Consider the following 18198-nt stretch of genomic DNA (forward strand, 5'->3'; position numbering starts at 1 on the left):
TCTAAGCCATGTCTGATCTCTAAAACACTAAAGTACAGTGCCTTGGTCTGCAACTTAACTCAACTGCGCTTTAACCCAGCTAGCGTGCTTATATGTTATATTAATACTGAGGTCAAATCTTAATTTTGAGTTAAATGTTAGAAAAGTTTTATTATTATTATTATTATTATTATTATTATTATTATTATTATTATATTATATATTATACTACAATATATAATTTGATTGGGACATTTTATGAACAACTCATCAGCACAACTGATGAAATTGTTATTAATCAACACATTTTTTAAAAATGTTAGTTGTGGAAAAAATATAGTAACAAAACTAACAAATAAACGAAAAAGATGATTTTTTTACTCGTAGATTTAATTTTACTCAAGAATTTATTGACAATCATATAAAAAAGTAATAAACATGAATTTAAACAAACAAATAAACAAACACCACACTTCAAGGACAAGTTACATCATCACAGCTTACTGATCAAGTGGTACAGCTGATTATGTAAGTGGCAAAAATACAATGTACTAAGAGATGGAAAAATTCAGCCACTAGGGGGCAGTGTAATAGGGAGGCAGAGTAATGCACAGAATAGATGTTATGGAAGATGCATCGCTGATTTGAAGTGAAAGCCTTTAGCTTGATTTACTTGTGAACATGTTATTATTTCTCACAAATCACCTCTCTTCTCACAGATCCAGCCTTGCTTTTCAAAGCAGGGTCTGTCGTTCCAGGTATGTCTTTCCAGGTACCCGATCTCAACACAGTCCTCATTTCCTTTATTATCTGGCTGAGAATAACTCCAGTGCCTGAAACCAAGATATATCTGATTTAATGTTCAGTTACATTCAGTTCTACAACTTTTACTCAACACTCTTAGGTAGTGTTCACTTGCGATTCCTAACAAACCATAACAGAAAGATCTTTGATAAATAAGAATGTAACATGAAATAGTGTTTTCTGGGTTTCTGATTCGTTCAGTTTTGTTTCGTTTATGAGATTTCGAACGTATGATGGATGAACATGCTACAAGCAGTGTGTCTGGTACAATACTTTGGCCTCCTGCCTTGTGAGATGCCTCACCGCAGTCTCCTAGCGATTGACAGAGCGCAGTTATCTCTGTGTTAGAGCACACAATTATTTTTTGTGTTCTGAGTGTTTCAAAGCCCAAATTTAGTGGGAAAAAATGGCGTCCAAGCGCCCAAGTACTGTAGATCTCCTGCTGTCAGCGAGCAGGCATGTCTTAACAGATTAAAAAAAATGCAAATGCAGGGATAACATAAAAAGGGGGTTTAATTGAAGGGGAAAATAAATAACAAAGGGCTAAAAACACATGGAAACTGGAAACACAAAACAAAGGAACACACTAAAGACAACAAACAAGAGACAAGGACTCAGTAAAAAAACAGACACAAGAAAACTGGCATTAATAAGGAGAAAAATGGGCCAAGCGATGTCCACAGCCCACCAGAAAGGGCAGAGCGATGACCCCAGGCAACCGCAAGCCAACCGGAAAGGGCGGGGAAAGAAAACAGAAAAAGGCAAAAGATACAGGCCTGCAACATCCCCTGCATCCTTCAGGAGAACCAGGAAGTGAAGCAACGTCCCCCACAGGAACAGGTGCGGAGCGAAGTCCCGAAGAAAAAAATAAAAATAAAATTGTGGTGCCAGGCAACGATTTTGACCTTCTGTCAGAGAACAGGGGTGTCTTAACAGATAAAAAGTGTCAGGACTTCGTCTGGACTCCTGTTTGAACAGTAGGGGGACATTGTTGCAGTTTGTTTCTGTGCCATATGTCTTTGTTTGGCTTTGTATGGTCTTCGTGTGGCTTGAACTTAGTTTTTTGAGTTTTTGTTTTGTTTGTTATTTTTAATAAAACTTTTTAATTAGCTATCCTGCATTTGGGTCATCTCATCCACGAAGATACTTTGGTTTTCTGACAAAAAGACCCAAATGCATGGATAACAAAAAGGGGGTTTAATTGAAAGACATGCAACACATGCAAGCTGGAAACACAAAACTGGGCTGGGAAGCCAAAAACAGGAGCAAAAAACAACAAACAAAAGACAAGGGGCCTGTGTCAGAAAGGAGGTTCTACCAACTCTGAGTTTAAACTTGAACTCTGAGTTGACAAACCCTTGGTTACAGAACAGCTGAAAAGAGTTAGTTTTATCAACTCTAAATTGACTGACTCTGAGTTAAGCACGTGCACCAAAACTATAAAAAGCCAATATCAATGGAGCGCAGATATAACGAGTCACCATGGCAACAGCGTCAGACAAAAAAAAGTCTGCAAGCATATGGAGAATTATTTAAAAAAAAAAAACTTTATAAAAAATAAAACCCTATATACCTTTAAAATGTATATTTTTAATGTAAGCTTCTCCCTCTAGTTACACACTTTGTTCAATTCAAGGATAATTCATGCAATTGTATATTGTTTATTTGAAAGCATTAGAAGTGCAGTTTCTTGTCTCCCCTTATTGATTTGCGATTTAGAAATTAACAAGTAAGTAGACCAAATTAATAAGTAGATCAATAGTTTCTAGAGATAGTAATTATTACATTAATCTAATTAGACTTGTTGGAGATGTAATTTGTAGTTAGTAATTAAGAACTATTTTAGAGTAAATTCCCAAATGTTATATCAGAGGTGAAAATTTTATTTTATCAGGAAACAACACAAAAATTGTCAGAAAGCACTTAAGATCGAGGCACACTTTCCTTACCGCTCTGCAAACAGTAGCCTTACTAATATGTTCTGCATCCCCGATGTTATACACAAAACTACCATTTGCAAAGAAATGTAAGGCAACTCAAAGCCACTGCTCACATGTAAGACGTAAGCTGATGTTTCTGATGTAAGGATGGATGAGATTATGGATGTATCTAATTGACTGTAAAGAAAAATGATACTGCTCAAATAAAAATGCATAGGGATGTGACAAAAAATCCACTCTGGGCCTCAAAATCCTCTCCCGATGTAAATGTAACTCCCTACAAATTAATACAGCCTCTTCATCAACAGGATCGTCCATAAAAGGACATTTCATTCCCTTAGATACTCTCTGTGTAACTGAAATGTTTGCAATGAATGAGGTGTTTAAATATCGCTTCCTCTTTAAAAAAGGGGAGGGGACCAAAAGAAACTCTGGGTTTACTGGGGCTCCCGACCAGGTTAGGTTCACAGAGTAAGTTACTATCGTAACTGACTCCGAGTATAAGTTACCTCTCTTTCAGAAACGGGCTTAACTTAACCTACTTTCTCGGGTTTAACATACCTCCCTTTCTGAAAAATCCAGAGTTTCCCTCAGTTCAGGGTTAACATACTCAGGCCCCTGGACTCAGCAAAAAAACAGACACAAGACAACTGCTATAAATAAGGAGAACAACCATTGAAACACAAGGAACAGGGGCCTGTTTCAGAAAGGTGGTTCAACCAACTATGAGTTTAAACTTGAACTCTGAGTTGACAAACCCTGAGATGGGAAACCTTAGATTTCGGTTACAGAACAGCTAAAAAAGAGTTAGTTTTATCAACTCTACATTGACTGACTCTGAATTAAGTGCGTGCACTACAAGTAAAAAAAGCCATTATCAATGGAGCCCAGATATAACGAGTCACCATGGCAACAGCGTCAGACAAAAAAAAATCTGCATATTTCTCACCAGCAGAACTGGAAGTGCTTATGGAAAATATGAACATGTATTAAAAAAATTCAACAATGCTGTATTAAACAATAGTGGATTTAACATCAAATTTTAAAAGTTATATTATATATATATATATATATATATATATATATATATATATATATATATATATATATATATATATATATAAAAAACTTCTCGGGTTTAACCTCCCTTTCTGAAACGGAAAACCCAGAGTTTCACCTCATTTCAGGGTTAACATACAGAGTTTTCACTTAACCTGCTTTCTGAAACAGGCCCCAGGTGTGCAGAGGCAGGAACGGAATAAGGATGGGCAGGGCAAATACAGGTACACATAACAAAAACTAAAGCACAAGACACAAGAACTGCCAGAATGTCCCCCTAGTGTCCAGGTAGGGAATAGTCCCAGCCATTCCTGACACCTGCTGTTAGTGAAAAAAGTAGAGGAAAGGTCATGGTTCAACTTGCAACACACTCTAGTTACGATGGAAATGCATCATTTAAACGCATCTACTTCATTTCTCGTGGACAAGCTGTACATGTTTTCTCTTACCCATTGGTCAGTAGTGTGCCGTCCACCCATTTCCATGTTCCCTCTTCTTCTCTATCACTCAAACCAATCCATTTCCGGCTTCCTTGCAGCTCTTTTATGATGAAATCCTGTGTGTTCGGAAGCATGGTAAAAGAACGTGAGCTCTCTCCCCTCACTCTCACTCACACACACACACACACACACACACACATACATACACACACAAACCTGTTTCTCTTTGCTGTTAATGATCACCAGGTCTGCGCCTCTCTCTATGCAGTCCTGTCTGCTCTCAGTCCAGTTCTTCAAATCACCGAAGTAGTAAAGACTGGAGCCAAAGCGTTTCCATTTCAGCTTGTCCTGCATATCTGATCACAGAGTACGACCACAATTAATTTCAGCAAATTTCCATACCATTTTTTTTCACATAGCACTTGGATTTAACAGATTCTTAAACACCATATCCTAAAGTAATAAGGAAAAATTATACCAAGCTGTAAAAAGTGGAACGCTTCCAAATTGTTTGTAACGTTCCTGAGAGATTTGATCTCTAATTTAAACATTTTACATGCAGCTTTTTATATTTGCTCACCTAAAGCATTCGACATATTCTGAATTTCATGTTTCTCCTGTTTTAACTACTCACTTAGGTCCTGAAGCTGATCTCTCTCCTGCTTTAACTGTTTGGTTAGGTTGCGTTCTGTAACTAATTTGACCCACAGCACTGTGACGGCAGTCAGCAGGAGAACAAACAGCAGGAGCACACACACTGCAGCCAGTCTGTAAACTCCTAGAGGAGGAATAAAGTTTAGTTCAATCTTTAGTTTAATCCTTACGTCTAGAACAGTTGTCCAAATACTTTTTACTACCATTAATGATTGTGTAATAAATTTCATATCACAGATTTATATTTCTGAATGTAATCCAACTTTAAAAGGGTTTTCTGTTCATAATGAAAGAGAATTTTTAAAACAATCAAGCCAATATGCAATCAAATAGCTCTAGCACAGTCCTAGTTATATATTTAAAAAAGGCAGACAGAAGACTATTGTGTTCTACAACTATAAGTGATGCACATGCCCAAGTCACATAATTTCAGTCCAGACATTTGGCTTAATTAAATATAAAACTGCATTTTGCTTCTAAACCTTTTAGCTTTCCATAGCTCCAAGCTCCCAGCTTACAGCTGCACTTTCTCATGTGAGTGAACAAGAGGAATATTAGTGGTATCCCAGTCTGTTTCCCTGGAAGGCTTCTAGAAACCTTTCGAGAAATGCTCACCATCAACCAGTGGCCATCCTGAGGTGTGGAAGCTGTCTGTCTTTGGAGTCGACTTAGTTTAATTTCTGAAACTACTACTCTTTTCTTGCTGGGGAAAGTGTTGTCATGGTGATCGATATAGTATAGTATAGTTTATAGTAATTTTTTGTCTGAAAGGGAAAAAAATATAAATGAATCTAGTGTTAAAGAAACAGTAACTAATATACAGACAGTCGTATTTTATTCGCATTATAAAATTTAAACAAAGGCCCTGTGGTTTAGCATATCTGTCCTGGATCATAGTAAATGCACAAGCAAACACTGGAAAGGAAAAGCGGGCCTTTCATTAAAAAGAAACTGCTGCATCTTTGTTTTCACAGAGATATTGCTCAGCAACAGAGTTCCGGACGCCGCCATTCAGCTAGAGAGGCTCAACTCGTTTCGTGCTGACAGAAATTGCAGCTCTGCTGTAAGGCTCGCGGTGTTGGTGTGTGTGTTTACATCAACACAGAATGGTATAAGAACTCTGTTCTTGTTTCTAGTTACTGCTCATTGCTAGTGGAGTTTGTTACTGTTAGATGCAGGCCATTTTATTTACCACAGGAATTCACCACGGTTTTCATTGACAGAGTTTACATTCCCCCCAGCGCTAATGCTAAAGAGGCTCTATGTGAACTCTATGTGGCTATTACCTATCTGAAGAATGTTCACCCTGACGAACTGTTTATCATTGTCATAGATCTCAACAAACAAGCTGGATCTTGTTTACACAAAAATTCACAGTGCATAATGTTTTGCGCCCCACCCCCACCTTGGCTACTCAGACCACATCCCTGTTATGCTAATTCCAGCATACAGAACACTCATCAGACACTATAAACTGGTTCTGAAGCAGGTGAAAACCTGGCCAGCAGGAGCCACCTCTGCTCTTCAGGACTGCTTTGAGTGCACTGACTGGAACATCTTCAGGGAGGTTGCAACCAATGAGGCCTTCAACTTGGAGGAGTACACGGCATCAGTGACCAGCTACATCTGCAAGTGCATTGATGACGTGACCATCTCCAAGACCATCAGCACACGCCCCAACCAGAAGACTGGATCACTGCTGAAGTGTGTGCACTGCTGAAGAATAGAGACCAGGGGACAGGGTGGCCCTAAGAACAGCAAGGGCCAAACTGTCCTGAGACATCAGACAGGCAAAGCACGCACATTCCCAGACAATCTACAGCCACATCCAGGACAGCAGAGACACCCGGTGCATTTAGTAGGGCACACAGGCAATCACAAACTACAAGACAGCTTCACCTGCTTGCGAGACGGACCGCGACACCGTGATCATCGGAGACTCCATCGTCCGCCACGTCCGTGCTACTGTGTCGAAAGGTCTGACTCACTGCTTGCCTGGTGCTCGTGTTCTTGATGTCGCTGCACAGGTACCTAAGGTCGTGAACAGAAACACCGGAGCTGTGGTTCTTCATGCTGGCTCGAACGACACCAGCCTGAGGCAGTCGGAGATCCTGAAGAGGGACTTCAACACCCTGGTGGAGACGGTTCGCACCACAGCGCCCACGGCGAGGATCATTGTGTCCAGACCACTTCCAACATACCAGCGAGGAATTGAAAGGTTCAGTAGACTTTTTGCTTTAAATGAATGGCTTCAGTCATGGTGTCAGACTCAGAATCTAGTCTTTATTGATAACTGGAATGTTTTCTGAGAGCGTCCTAGGCTGTTCCGTGCTGACAGCCTGCACCCCAGCAGAGTTGGAGCGGATATCCTCTCAGACCACATCTCCAGGGCGCTGCACACCTTCTGACTGGTAAACTACTCCTTAAATTTAAATTTCAATAGTCATCCTTCACCTCAACACATTGACACAAATGCACACATAGTTCACCCTATAGAAACTGTCTGTTCCCCGAGCAGTGAGATCAAAAAGTAAATACGTGAGAAGTTCTCGAAATAATTTTGAAATGCCATAGAAACAAACAAAAACAGTTCCTAAAGTTTGGGCTTCTGAACATTAGATCGCATACACCCAAAGCACTTATAGTAAATGAAATCATCTCAGAAAAAAGCCTTACTGCACTCTGCCTTACCGAAACTTGGATTAAACCAAATGACTACATCGGTCTAAATGAGTCTATGCCATCAGGATATATTTATAAGCATGAGCCTCGTCAGACTGGCCGTGGAGGTGGTGTTGCCACTATCCTTAGTGATTACCTTACTGTTACCCAGAAAACACAGTATGGATTTAATTCTTTTGAAGTGCTTGTCCTTAAGGTTACACTATCGCACATGCACACGAAGAGATCCCTGATGTCTCTTGCTCTAGCGACCGTGTACAGACCCCCAGGGCCCTCCACCGATTTTCTTAGAGAATTTACAGATTTTCTTTCAGACTTATTGGTTAACCTTGATAAAGCACTAATTGTAGGAGACTTTAACATTCACGTTAACGATACAAACGATGCTTTAGGACTCACATTTATGGACTTACTAAACTCACTTGGGCTTAAACAAAACATCACTAAAGCAACTCATCGTTGTAATCACACACTAGATTTAATAATATCACACAGAATAGATGTCACTGATATAGATATCATACCTCAAAGTGATGACATCACAGACCATTATCTCATAATGTACACACTACCTATAGAAGTTACGTCCCTAAGTCTTTCAAGTTGGCAGTCATTAGGCCACTCATTAAGAAACCTAATTTAGATCCAAATGTACTATCAAATTACAGACCTATTTCACATCTTCCATTTATGTCTAAAATACTAGAAAAGGTTGTGTCTGTTCAACTGAGCTCCTTCTTACAGGAGAACAATATCCTCAAAGAGTTTCAGTCAGGTTTCAGGCCCCATCATAGCATAGAAATGCACTTGTTAAAGTTACAAATGACTTGTTAGCTTCGGACCAAGACTGTATGTCACTATTAGTTCTATTTGACCTTAGTGCTGCTATCAACACTATAGACCACAACATCCTTCTAGATCACTTACAAAATTACACAGGTATTCATGGACAGGCTTTAAGTTGGTTTAGATCCTACCTGTCAGACCGATACCATTTTGTAGAATTAAATGGTGAATCCTCCAGTTTATTACCAGTTAATCATGGGGTCCCTCGAGGATCAGTTCTAGGACCTCTGCTTTTCTCGATATACATGCTTCCATTAGGGAACATCATTAGAAGACATGGCATTAGTTTCCACTGCTATGCTGACGATACACAGTTATATATCTCATCAAAACCAGATAAAATAGCCAAAGTGTCCAAATTAACTCAATGCCTTAGAGAGATAAAAGACTGGATGAGTTGTAATTTTCTGTTGTTAAACACTGATAAGACAGAAATACTACTTATAGGCCCAAAAACCAGTACACAGAAACTTTCACAATTTAACTTTCACTTAGAGGGATGTACTGTTACAAGTAGCTCGACAGTAAAAGACCTGAGTGTTATACTAGACAGCAACCTGTCTTTTGAAAATCATATCGCCCATACTACAAAAACAGCCTTCTTCCACATTAGAAATATTGCAAAGCTGAGAAACATCCTGTCTGTATCTGATGCTGAGAAGCTAGTTCATGCCTTCATGACCTCTAGACTGGACTATTGTAATGCATTACTACATGGTTGTCCTGCATCATTAATAAATAGGCTACAGTTAGTCCAAAATGCAGCTGCCAGAGTTCTCACTAGGACAAGAAAGTATGACCATATAACCCCAATTTTATAATTTCTACACTGGCTACCTGTTAAGTTTAGAATTGATTGCAAACTGCTGCTACTTACGTACAAGGCTCTTAATGGTTTAGCTCCAATGTATCTAACTAGCCTTCTAACACGTTACAATCCTTCACACTCTCTGAGATCACAAAACTCAGGACTTCTGGTAGTTCCCAGAATATCTAAGTCTACTAAAGGTGGTAGAGCATTTTCTTATTTAGCTCCCAAACTTTGGAATAGTCTTCCTGATAGTGTTCGGGGGACAGACACACTTTCCCAGTTCAAAAGCAGATTAAAAACTCACCTCTTTAGTCAGGCATACACACACACATAATACACCCCATAAAATTATGCACCAATACTTTAGACTTGCACCTTTTTTATGAACAGTAAATATGTTAATCCCCCTACACTGCTTCTCTCTTTCTACCCATCCCGAGGCATCCAGACATTGTACCAGCTCCGATCGTCTTCCGTGCAATGAAGATTTTGGACCACCACTGAGATGAGGCTGACTCTATGAAAATCCTGAGACATCTACAGATCTACCAGCTCCAGTTGGACTCTATGATACCAAGAGGAGATCTGAACTCCATGTGATCTTTACACCAATTCAACACTTGTTTGACTGTATATTTGTAATCTCACCCCCAGTTCCACCCATATGAGGATGGGTTCCCCTTTGAGTCTGGTTCCTCTCAAGGTTTCTTACCAATTTAAGGGAGTTTTTCCTTGCCACTGCTGCCTGAGTCCCCTCAGACTTGCTCATTGAGGATAAATAAATAAATACATACATACATACATACATACATACATACACACTGTGAACTATAAATATCTTAATTTTTTACTATATTCATTCTTTTTTCTCCTTATGTTTAACTTCTGTTCTATGTTTATGTTCTGTAAAGCTGCTTTGAGACGAAGTCCATTGTAAAAAGCGCTATACAAATAAACTTGAATTGAATTGAATTGAATTGATAGCAATGCGCTGAACAACTTCTACGCTTGACCATCCCTCCTCCCGATGACCAGGTACTCTGTCTATCCACGACCAACGTGAGGAGAACTCTATGCAGGGTTAACCCACAGAAGGCTACTGGACCAGGCAACGTGGCAGCGTGCTCAGGGAATGCACAGAACAGCTAGCAGATGTTTTTTCTGACATCTTCAACATTTTCCTGAGCAGCTCTGTTGTTCATACGTGCCTCAAGACAACCACCATTGTACCCGTCCAAAACAGGTCTACAGTGTCCTGCTTCATTGACCGTCACACTCATACCCATCATTATGAAGTGCTTCAAAAAGCTCATCATGAGGCACATCAAGACCCAGTTACTACCCTCACTGGACCCCCTACAGTTCACGTATCGTCAAAAGCACTCCACAGTCGATGCCATTGCCATGGCCCTTAATTTAGTCCTCACCCACCTGGACAATAAGACATGTACATACAAATGCTGTAAATAGACTTTAGTTCAGCATTCAATACACTCTCAATACACCAGATTTCTTGACCAAACTTCATTTGGTCACTCAACACCAGGGGTCTCATTTATAAAACTGTGCGTAGGATCCCTACTAAAAGTTTACGTACGCCCAAAATCCAAAAATGGCATACGCCAAAAAAATTCCGATTTATAAAACCGTGCGTACGCACACCTGTAACCAATGTTCCCTTTATAAATCACAGATCACCCCGCCGATGTGCGTACGTGAACCAGCCTCAAATCCCACCCTGTACACGCCCATTTTTAACCATAAATAATCAATGCAAATGACTGCACGGGCACGAGAGTGGACCTCGTTATAATGAGTTTCCTCTGCGCTCTGCATGTTTAAAAATGGGGTGAGGAGCCAGCACCTCAGGGGGTAGCCACTGTCGCCTGCAGGTTATAATCATATTAAAAGCAACATTTTTATAATTATATTAAAAACAAAACTGTTACAGTTTAATTTAACTTTTTAATACTGTTAAACTCACCAAGAAGCCAGCCATCACGTACTGCGCCTGCATTTAGACTGTTCCCTACACTGTTATGTGTCAAGATAAAGGAATCATGTGTTGAACCAGGCCAGCATGCCACAATGTTTGTGAGGGTCATGTTGGAGTCACATATGATTTGCACATTAATAGATAAGCATAAGCAAATTCATTTTCAGATGGTGCCCTTATAGCAACATGAGCGCAGTCAATTGCGCCCATTACATTTGGGAAACCAGACATTGCTGCAAAATTTCATTTTAATTTCGGCCTGTTCTCGCACAGTGTAGGGGAACCTGATGTACTGACTACCCATAAGTATACCATTCCAAACGACAGATATTATGGCACTCAGGGATGGCTGTGATATACCAGACCTATAGGGTGAGATGATAGATTCCAATAGAATTATTTCATATACGAAAAGGTCTTAGACACAAAGTTGAGGATTACTTATAGTTTTTTTATATATAAATAATTTACCTGTCTGCCAATTCCCGCTGGAAACAGCCGGTTGCCAAGAACCCCAGAGTGGTGAGGACTTGTATTTGGACTGGGATGGCATGGTTCCGGCGTGTTGCCCTCTCTATTACTGGACCCAATTCAACACATATATCTAAGAGCACAGCTCTAGGGAATCTAAATTGGCTTATTAGCCAGTCATCATAATGGGCCAGGAAATCATCATGGTCCCTGAAAACTCGTTCTCTCCTTATTCTCCCATTGCATAATCCTCCAACAGTGCCAGCAGTGCCATCATGAAGCATTACATACCCTGGTCACCGGAGGATTTATATGTTTCTAGCAATTAGACTGATCGTTAACACCTTGACAAAATCACAGAATTAATTTGTGGACGAAAATTTAAGACGAAAATGTTATAGTGAACACTTCTTCATGACGGATTTGTAATGAACACCGTAATAGTTAGGCCCGATGATGAGTAGCGATTGTGCTTCATGACTGTATTTGCAGACTTTGACATTTTATGATATATGTACATTAAGGAAAATATTTTGTTTTTACACTGTGTTCTGCAGTTCTGTAATAAAAGGGTATTTCATGCTATTCGGTATGACAAGTAGTCGCGCCATCTTCTCCTGCGCTCCCTTTGTGGTCAATGTGACTGTAAGGCAGCGCTGATTATTCATTCATTCATTCATCTTCTACCGCTTATCCGAACTACTCGGGTCACGGGGATCCTGTGCCTATCCTCAGGCGTCATTGGGGCAGGATGCACCCTGGACGGAGTAGCGCTGATTATTTTTATTATTATTTTATTTTTAATACATTTTGAATTACGTTTGGATTTTACTAGAATCGGCACAAATAACACTGTTGGATTTAATCCTCATGATAACGTGGATATAACGTATGAAATGGAGTGAAAATTTAATGTCATTAATTCTTATAATCGTTCTTCTCACATGAATTTTCTACAATCTAGCTTCAGTTCACGACCTCACCATCTGTGTCGCCAATTCCCTTTGTCTCCAGAATGTGCGTACGCACGTCTCAAAGTTTGCTTAAAGGTGCGCACATTCTCCTGTCAAGTTTGTTTTTTATAGATCACAACCTTTGCGCGAAAACTGGCGTACGCGCGTTTCCAGCCCCGTTTTGTGCGTACGCACGCTTTATAAATGAGACCCCAGCTCCATCACCAAGAAAGCCCAGCAAGACCATACAGCAGATAGTGAGGTCAGCTGAGAAGATCATTGGAGTCTCTCTTCCCTCTATCATGGACATTTACACCACACGCTGCATCCGCAAAGCCAACAGCATTGTCGATGACCCCACACACCCCTCACACACAATCTTCACCCTCCTGCCATCTGGAAAAAGGTACTGAAGCATTCGGGCCCTCACGAGCAGACTGTGTAACAGTTTCTTTCCACAAGCCATCAGACTCCTTAATAACTGGAACTGAACTGTACTGAGCACAGCACACACACATCAACTGTATAGACTGCACAGACCTACACCAAATACACACACTTCCAACATACAGCCATTAAACTGTTTACATGCTGTTTTTGCACACTGTTTGCATATGCTGTCTCACATTTCAGTCGTTTGCTGTTTTGCACAATACTTTACAACAATATCTCAGGTTACTTCTGCTATAATACTGTGTTCATTCCTGCACATGCAATATTGCTGAACATACAGTATTTACACTGTTCGGCGCTGTTTTTTGTCCTGCACTGTCTTGTCTGTCTTGTTTGTCTTGTCCTGCACTGTTTGTACCAGGTTGCACAGATGCACTTTATGTACCTAGGACTAACTTACTAAGTCCTTAGCTCTGTCTTTGTTTTACATAGCACCATAATCCTGGATAAATGTTGTCTAATTTCACAAAGTGAAAATGAAAGTGTAAAATTTTCATCAATAAAATGACAAGTGACTGCCATAAAACTGGTAGTTGTCTATGATGTCCAGGTATCAGTGGTTAGACAAACAGCAGATGAATTGTTGACCTTCACCTCTTCCTTAATTTTGCTGTAGAGCTATGGCATCAGAGTGTTTGATATGGTTTTTCTGTTCGGTAAAATGTATGATGGATCAAGTGCCTTCAAGAATCTTCTAAATCCAGTGTCATCCACAATAGAAAAAGGTTGTAAATCCAGTGCAATCATTTTAACTAACTCCTCATCCACTTTGCTTTGTCTGACAGGGCCAATTGGTGTTCTCACAAAGCTTGTTATTTGACTTTGTCTTGTCCCCTTGACACGAGTGTTAGTTTCAGGTGTGGATGCAGCAGAGACAGTACTGGAGAAGACTGCAGCCATGGAAGCACTACCTGAGCCTGATGTTTGTCCTCTTGTCTCACTTGCATTAGCAATGCAGTTGGATGCTTTGTCTGTAGATGCCTTTAATAATCGGATGTTGTTCCTCCTTGGCCTGAAAAAATAGTGTTGCAATGCTTGTACTTTGCATTCTGTGGTCCAGACTCATCAAAATGAAGCCAAATATAGCTCCTTTTTCTGGAGGTCATCTTCAAAAGTGGCTTCTCTTTCTAACTGTTCTCTTTCTACCTTGGTTGTTGTTTGGGACTTTAGGGTGAGAGGTGTCAAAAAGAGGTGGGGCTGTAGGTACGTTCTCTACAGTATAAATCTATGTGAAAAATTCACAAAATGTGAAATACAAAAAAAGTTTATTTTGTTTTTCCAAATACAAATAGCATAATAGCATACAAAATATGCGAACAAAATATAGGCCTATACTGCTCATACAAGAAGCTACATATTCAATATGAATATAAATAATTGAACAAAGATTGAATTAAAATTCGGAAATACTTGTAAAAATACATTGTTGCCTTATTAATGTTGTTTAGAAAGCATTACAGTAAAATAATTAACATGAAAGACTTTTTTTAATTTTTGGAAACACAATAAATGTTTTGTAAAACAGTCAAACTAAACATTTAGGCTATGCATTATTTATAAAACTAATAGCCTAAATGTTTATCACTGACGTGATAACGTGAATCACTGAACTGATACAGCGAATCATCAGTACACTGAACTGAGAACTGTTTCTTTCGGACATGTCCGACATACTGAGAACCGATTAGCTGTTGATACTGCGCATACGTGAACCTTCAGAACAAATTATACATATTGGGATGTGCATAGTAACTAGTCATAGGCTATGAAACATTTTTATTAAAAAAAAAATCATACAACTGTTCACTTAATATATGTCAGTTAATTTTGCTATTGACTGTTGTGCAAGTTAGTCTGGATTTTTATATTTGAAAATTTTTTTGTAAGTTGATGAAGATTAGTTTATTAACTTAATATCTTTAAGACACGTAAAACATCCACGTTTGCACATCAATGACTGCGCTGGGTGTTTTAGTTGCAAAACTTAAGTGTAAAAAACGTATTCAACTAAAGTTATGATTACAAATAACTTTTCAAATGTGTTAAATTGATTGTATTAATATCTGCCGGCAGCGGGATGATGGAATTTGCGCCATTACATTATTGTGAATGACACGTCAGGACATAAAAGAACTGTTGAACTGGATTTTTGAACCGGTTCATTAAATCGAACTGTCCGAAAGAACCTTAATCATTACTGTATTTTATTTCATAATTCACTCCTGCCACAATGCCAAATACAAAGTTTTAAATTAAACTAATTAAAAATGAATCTTTCATTTTAAAATACATTTTAATTGATTTCATATTAGTGGAAAATTGAGATATTTATTTATAAATAATTGAATTTTGTTATCAGCAGTTTTAAGTAACACAGTTAAATGATTATCGTAATCTATAGGATACGAATCTATAAGTCCATCTTTGATTGAAAAAGGACAGAAACCTTGTGTTTTGCCTTCCACAAGGTGAAATAAAAAAATTTAATAATAATAATAATAATAAAAATATTTCATTAATTTCCCAAATTTACGTTAATTTCACTAAATTTGTTTTCGTTCTAAAATAAGTAATTTCCCATAAACACCTGGTGATAGAAAAAAAAAATAATCATATGTGTAAATGCTTATTAAAAAAACAACAACTGGGTTTTGTTTAAACAATTTAATTAAAAAAAAAATAGAATTCTCTGTCAAGTATTTCATGTCAGACAGTTTTTTTCACAAAACTCACTATCTAAATGTAAACGATATGGTCAAAACAAATAGTATTATTATCATATTAAGAAATGTTTTTTTTTTTTTTAACTGTACTCAGTTTATTTTCATCTCACAAATCTACAGGGAAGTTACAGGGATAATCAGCCCAGGTCTAAATGTTAGACTTTGTGTAGCCTGTTATAACAAAAAATGTTTTTAAATAAATAATGCAATTTTATAGGTCTTAAAGCAGTTTTTTTTAGGAAAACTATACAACTCTCAGTTCATGTTCTCTGTACTGAAATTGTCACTCAAAATCATTATATTATTATATTATAAGATTACATTATTATTATTATTATTATTATTATTATTATTATTATTATTATTATTATTATTATATAATAGACTGAAAATCACCTGCCATGCAACTCACCTTGTTTCAATGTTTATTTATGTATTCATTTATTATAGACATTGTTAAAAATTAGCTTTACAGAAATCTAGATGAGCTACATTTCAATTGATCCCTGAGGAACACGCCAAAGGTGAATGTGGCAAGAAAAAAAAACATGTGCAACATGTTTATTAGACCAAGTTTAAATCTTCTTTACCTGTGTGTTGAATTTGTTTGTTAGTCTTTGTGTCGGTGCCTTCAAAATTGTCTATGATTGTATATATAACCAAAGTCAGGTCTTCCTCGTCATCTCTCTTCGTGTCCTTCATGCATAAATGAAACATTTTTAAAATCTAAACTCTTCACTAAAACTAAGAGCACGACTGTATTTCTTTACCCGAGCGTGTTGTGTGCACTATGAGATTAGAAAATGTGGTAAATGTTGTGTGCTGCTGCCAGTTAAGGAAATGAAGTGCTGTGGCTTCTTCGTGTGATGAGGTGTGAAGATAATAGTAATGCAGATGTGATGACAACTGTTACCCATGAAAAATATTAATGCAACATTAAAAGATAACGCTGTTGTTCTATGTATCATAATTAAGTCATGAGAATATGCTTACACAAATAACCTATATGTTATTTCTGCTTTTTATTAATATCTTTATTATCTTTTAAGTTTCCAGACACATTTTTATCAAGATCTGCTTCATGTAGATTTTCCTGTTACATCAGTGTACATGATGATATCAGCAATTGTAGGAACTGAACCAGGTCTAGAGCAGGAGGGTTCAGGGTTTAAGCACACAAAGTACAAAGTACAAAGTTTAGAACTTAGATGCGGATATATAGCTAGACAGGGTATAACAAAATCAAGTGTTTGTCCTTATTGTGCATAAAATGGGGGGATTTTTTTTAAAGAAAATATAGAATACACATAAATATAAAAGAGTATAAACATTGATATAAGTGATCCAATAAAACACTATGTAGTCGAAATAGTAAACATTGGAGATATTGCACTTAACACTTTTTTACATGTAAATGGTGTATTACACATATAACTATAATAATAAAATTCAAGTTTAAATAATATTTAGATATTGCACATTCAATGTCTTCTGTACAGATTTGAATGATCTGATCTGATGTTCAAGGTGTTTCAGGAGGTAGTCCAAGAGAGATCATCAGCGATGTGTTTGCCCAAGAACCGATGTACAGTCCTGGGTATAGAAGTCAAAAGAATAGGGCTCAGCATACACCCTTGTGGGGTACCAGTGCTGATTGTAAGTGTAGACAGGTTGTGGCTTAGTGGAACAGACTGGAGGCAATCAGTTGGTCTGTAATACAGTGGCACATGGCTTGGGAAAGTCCAAGGTTGTCAAGTTTGGTGACTAATCTACTTGGGAAGACAGTACTGTAGGAAGGGCTGAAGTCTAGGAAAAGCATCCTTACATAGTTCCCCTGATGTTCAAGGTGGCTTAGTGCAGTGTGAACAGCAGTGGCAATGGCATCTTATGTGGGTCTACTTGCTCAGATGACAATTGATGAGGGTCTAAGGAAAGGGGGAGACTGGCTTTGATGTGCTGTAGGACCAGCCTCTCGAAGCACTTCATTATGACTGGAGTGAGTGAAACCAGGCGGTAGTCAGTGAGGCTGCAGGAAAGTCATTTTTCGGCAGTGGGATGTTAGTGGCAGATTTTAGACAGAATGGTAAGCTGGATGTGGACAGGGATAGGTATAAGATCTTAAAGACAGCAGGGAGCTGGTTTGCATCAGGACCAGTAACTTTCATTGGTTACATTGATTTGCACAAAAATAAAATAAAATAACTATGCAAGTCTTCATAAAGATTACATATTTACTTAATCATCTCCCCTGATGTTTAAGCAAGAAGGTGAGGCTAGGATTTGAGCAAACAAGCCAAGAGAGAGATCTGACACTTCCTGTCATGTTCTGCTGCACCAACCCTGAGGGGTCTTCTTTCTGCCATGAGCAGAATATTTCTGCCATGTTC

The 18198-nt window shown here is 38.3% G+C and overlaps 1 protein-coding gene across 1 annotated transcript; it reads right to left on the minus strand.

The window, feature by feature from the left end:
- Positions 1 to 348: 348 nt before the first annotated feature.
- LOC113660673 (CD209 antigen-like protein E) lies at positions 349 to 16580 on the minus strand. Its single transcript, XM_027174345.2, has 5 exons — positions 16402 to 16580; positions 4857 to 5000; positions 4439 to 4578; positions 4232 to 4338; positions 349 to 812 (listed from the first exon to the last, which is right to left on the minus strand). The coding sequence occupies exons 1-5, from the start codon at positions 16526 to 16528 to the stop codon at positions 674 to 676; spliced, it is 657 nt and encodes a 218-aa protein (XP_027030146.2). The 5' UTR covers positions 16529 to 16580; the 3' UTR covers positions 349 to 673.
- Positions 16581 to 18198: the final 1618 nt, after the last annotated feature.

Source organism: Tachysurus fulvidraco, chromosome 7 (assembly GCF_022655615.1).
Source record: "Tachysurus fulvidraco isolate hzauxx_2018 chromosome 7, HZAU_PFXX_2.0, whole genome shotgun sequence".
Taxonomy (NCBI): domain Eukaryota; kingdom Metazoa; phylum Chordata; class Actinopteri; order Siluriformes; family Bagridae; genus Tachysurus; species Tachysurus fulvidraco.

Bases quoted from the DNA above. Each gene is read 5' to 3' on its own strand.
- LOC113660673 (XM_027174345.2), bottom strand. From the start codon at position 16,528: ATGTTTCATTTATGCATGAAGGACACGAAGAGAGATGACGAGGAAGAC. The intron at 5,001-16,401 runs GTAAAGAAGATT...TTCCTCCTCTAG, and splicing joins CAAACAAATTCAACACACAG to GAGTTTACAGACTGGCTGCA. The intron at 813-4,231 runs GTAAGAGAAAAC...TCTTGGTTTCAG, and splicing joins GGCACACTACTGACCAATGG to GCACTGGAGTTATTCTCAGC.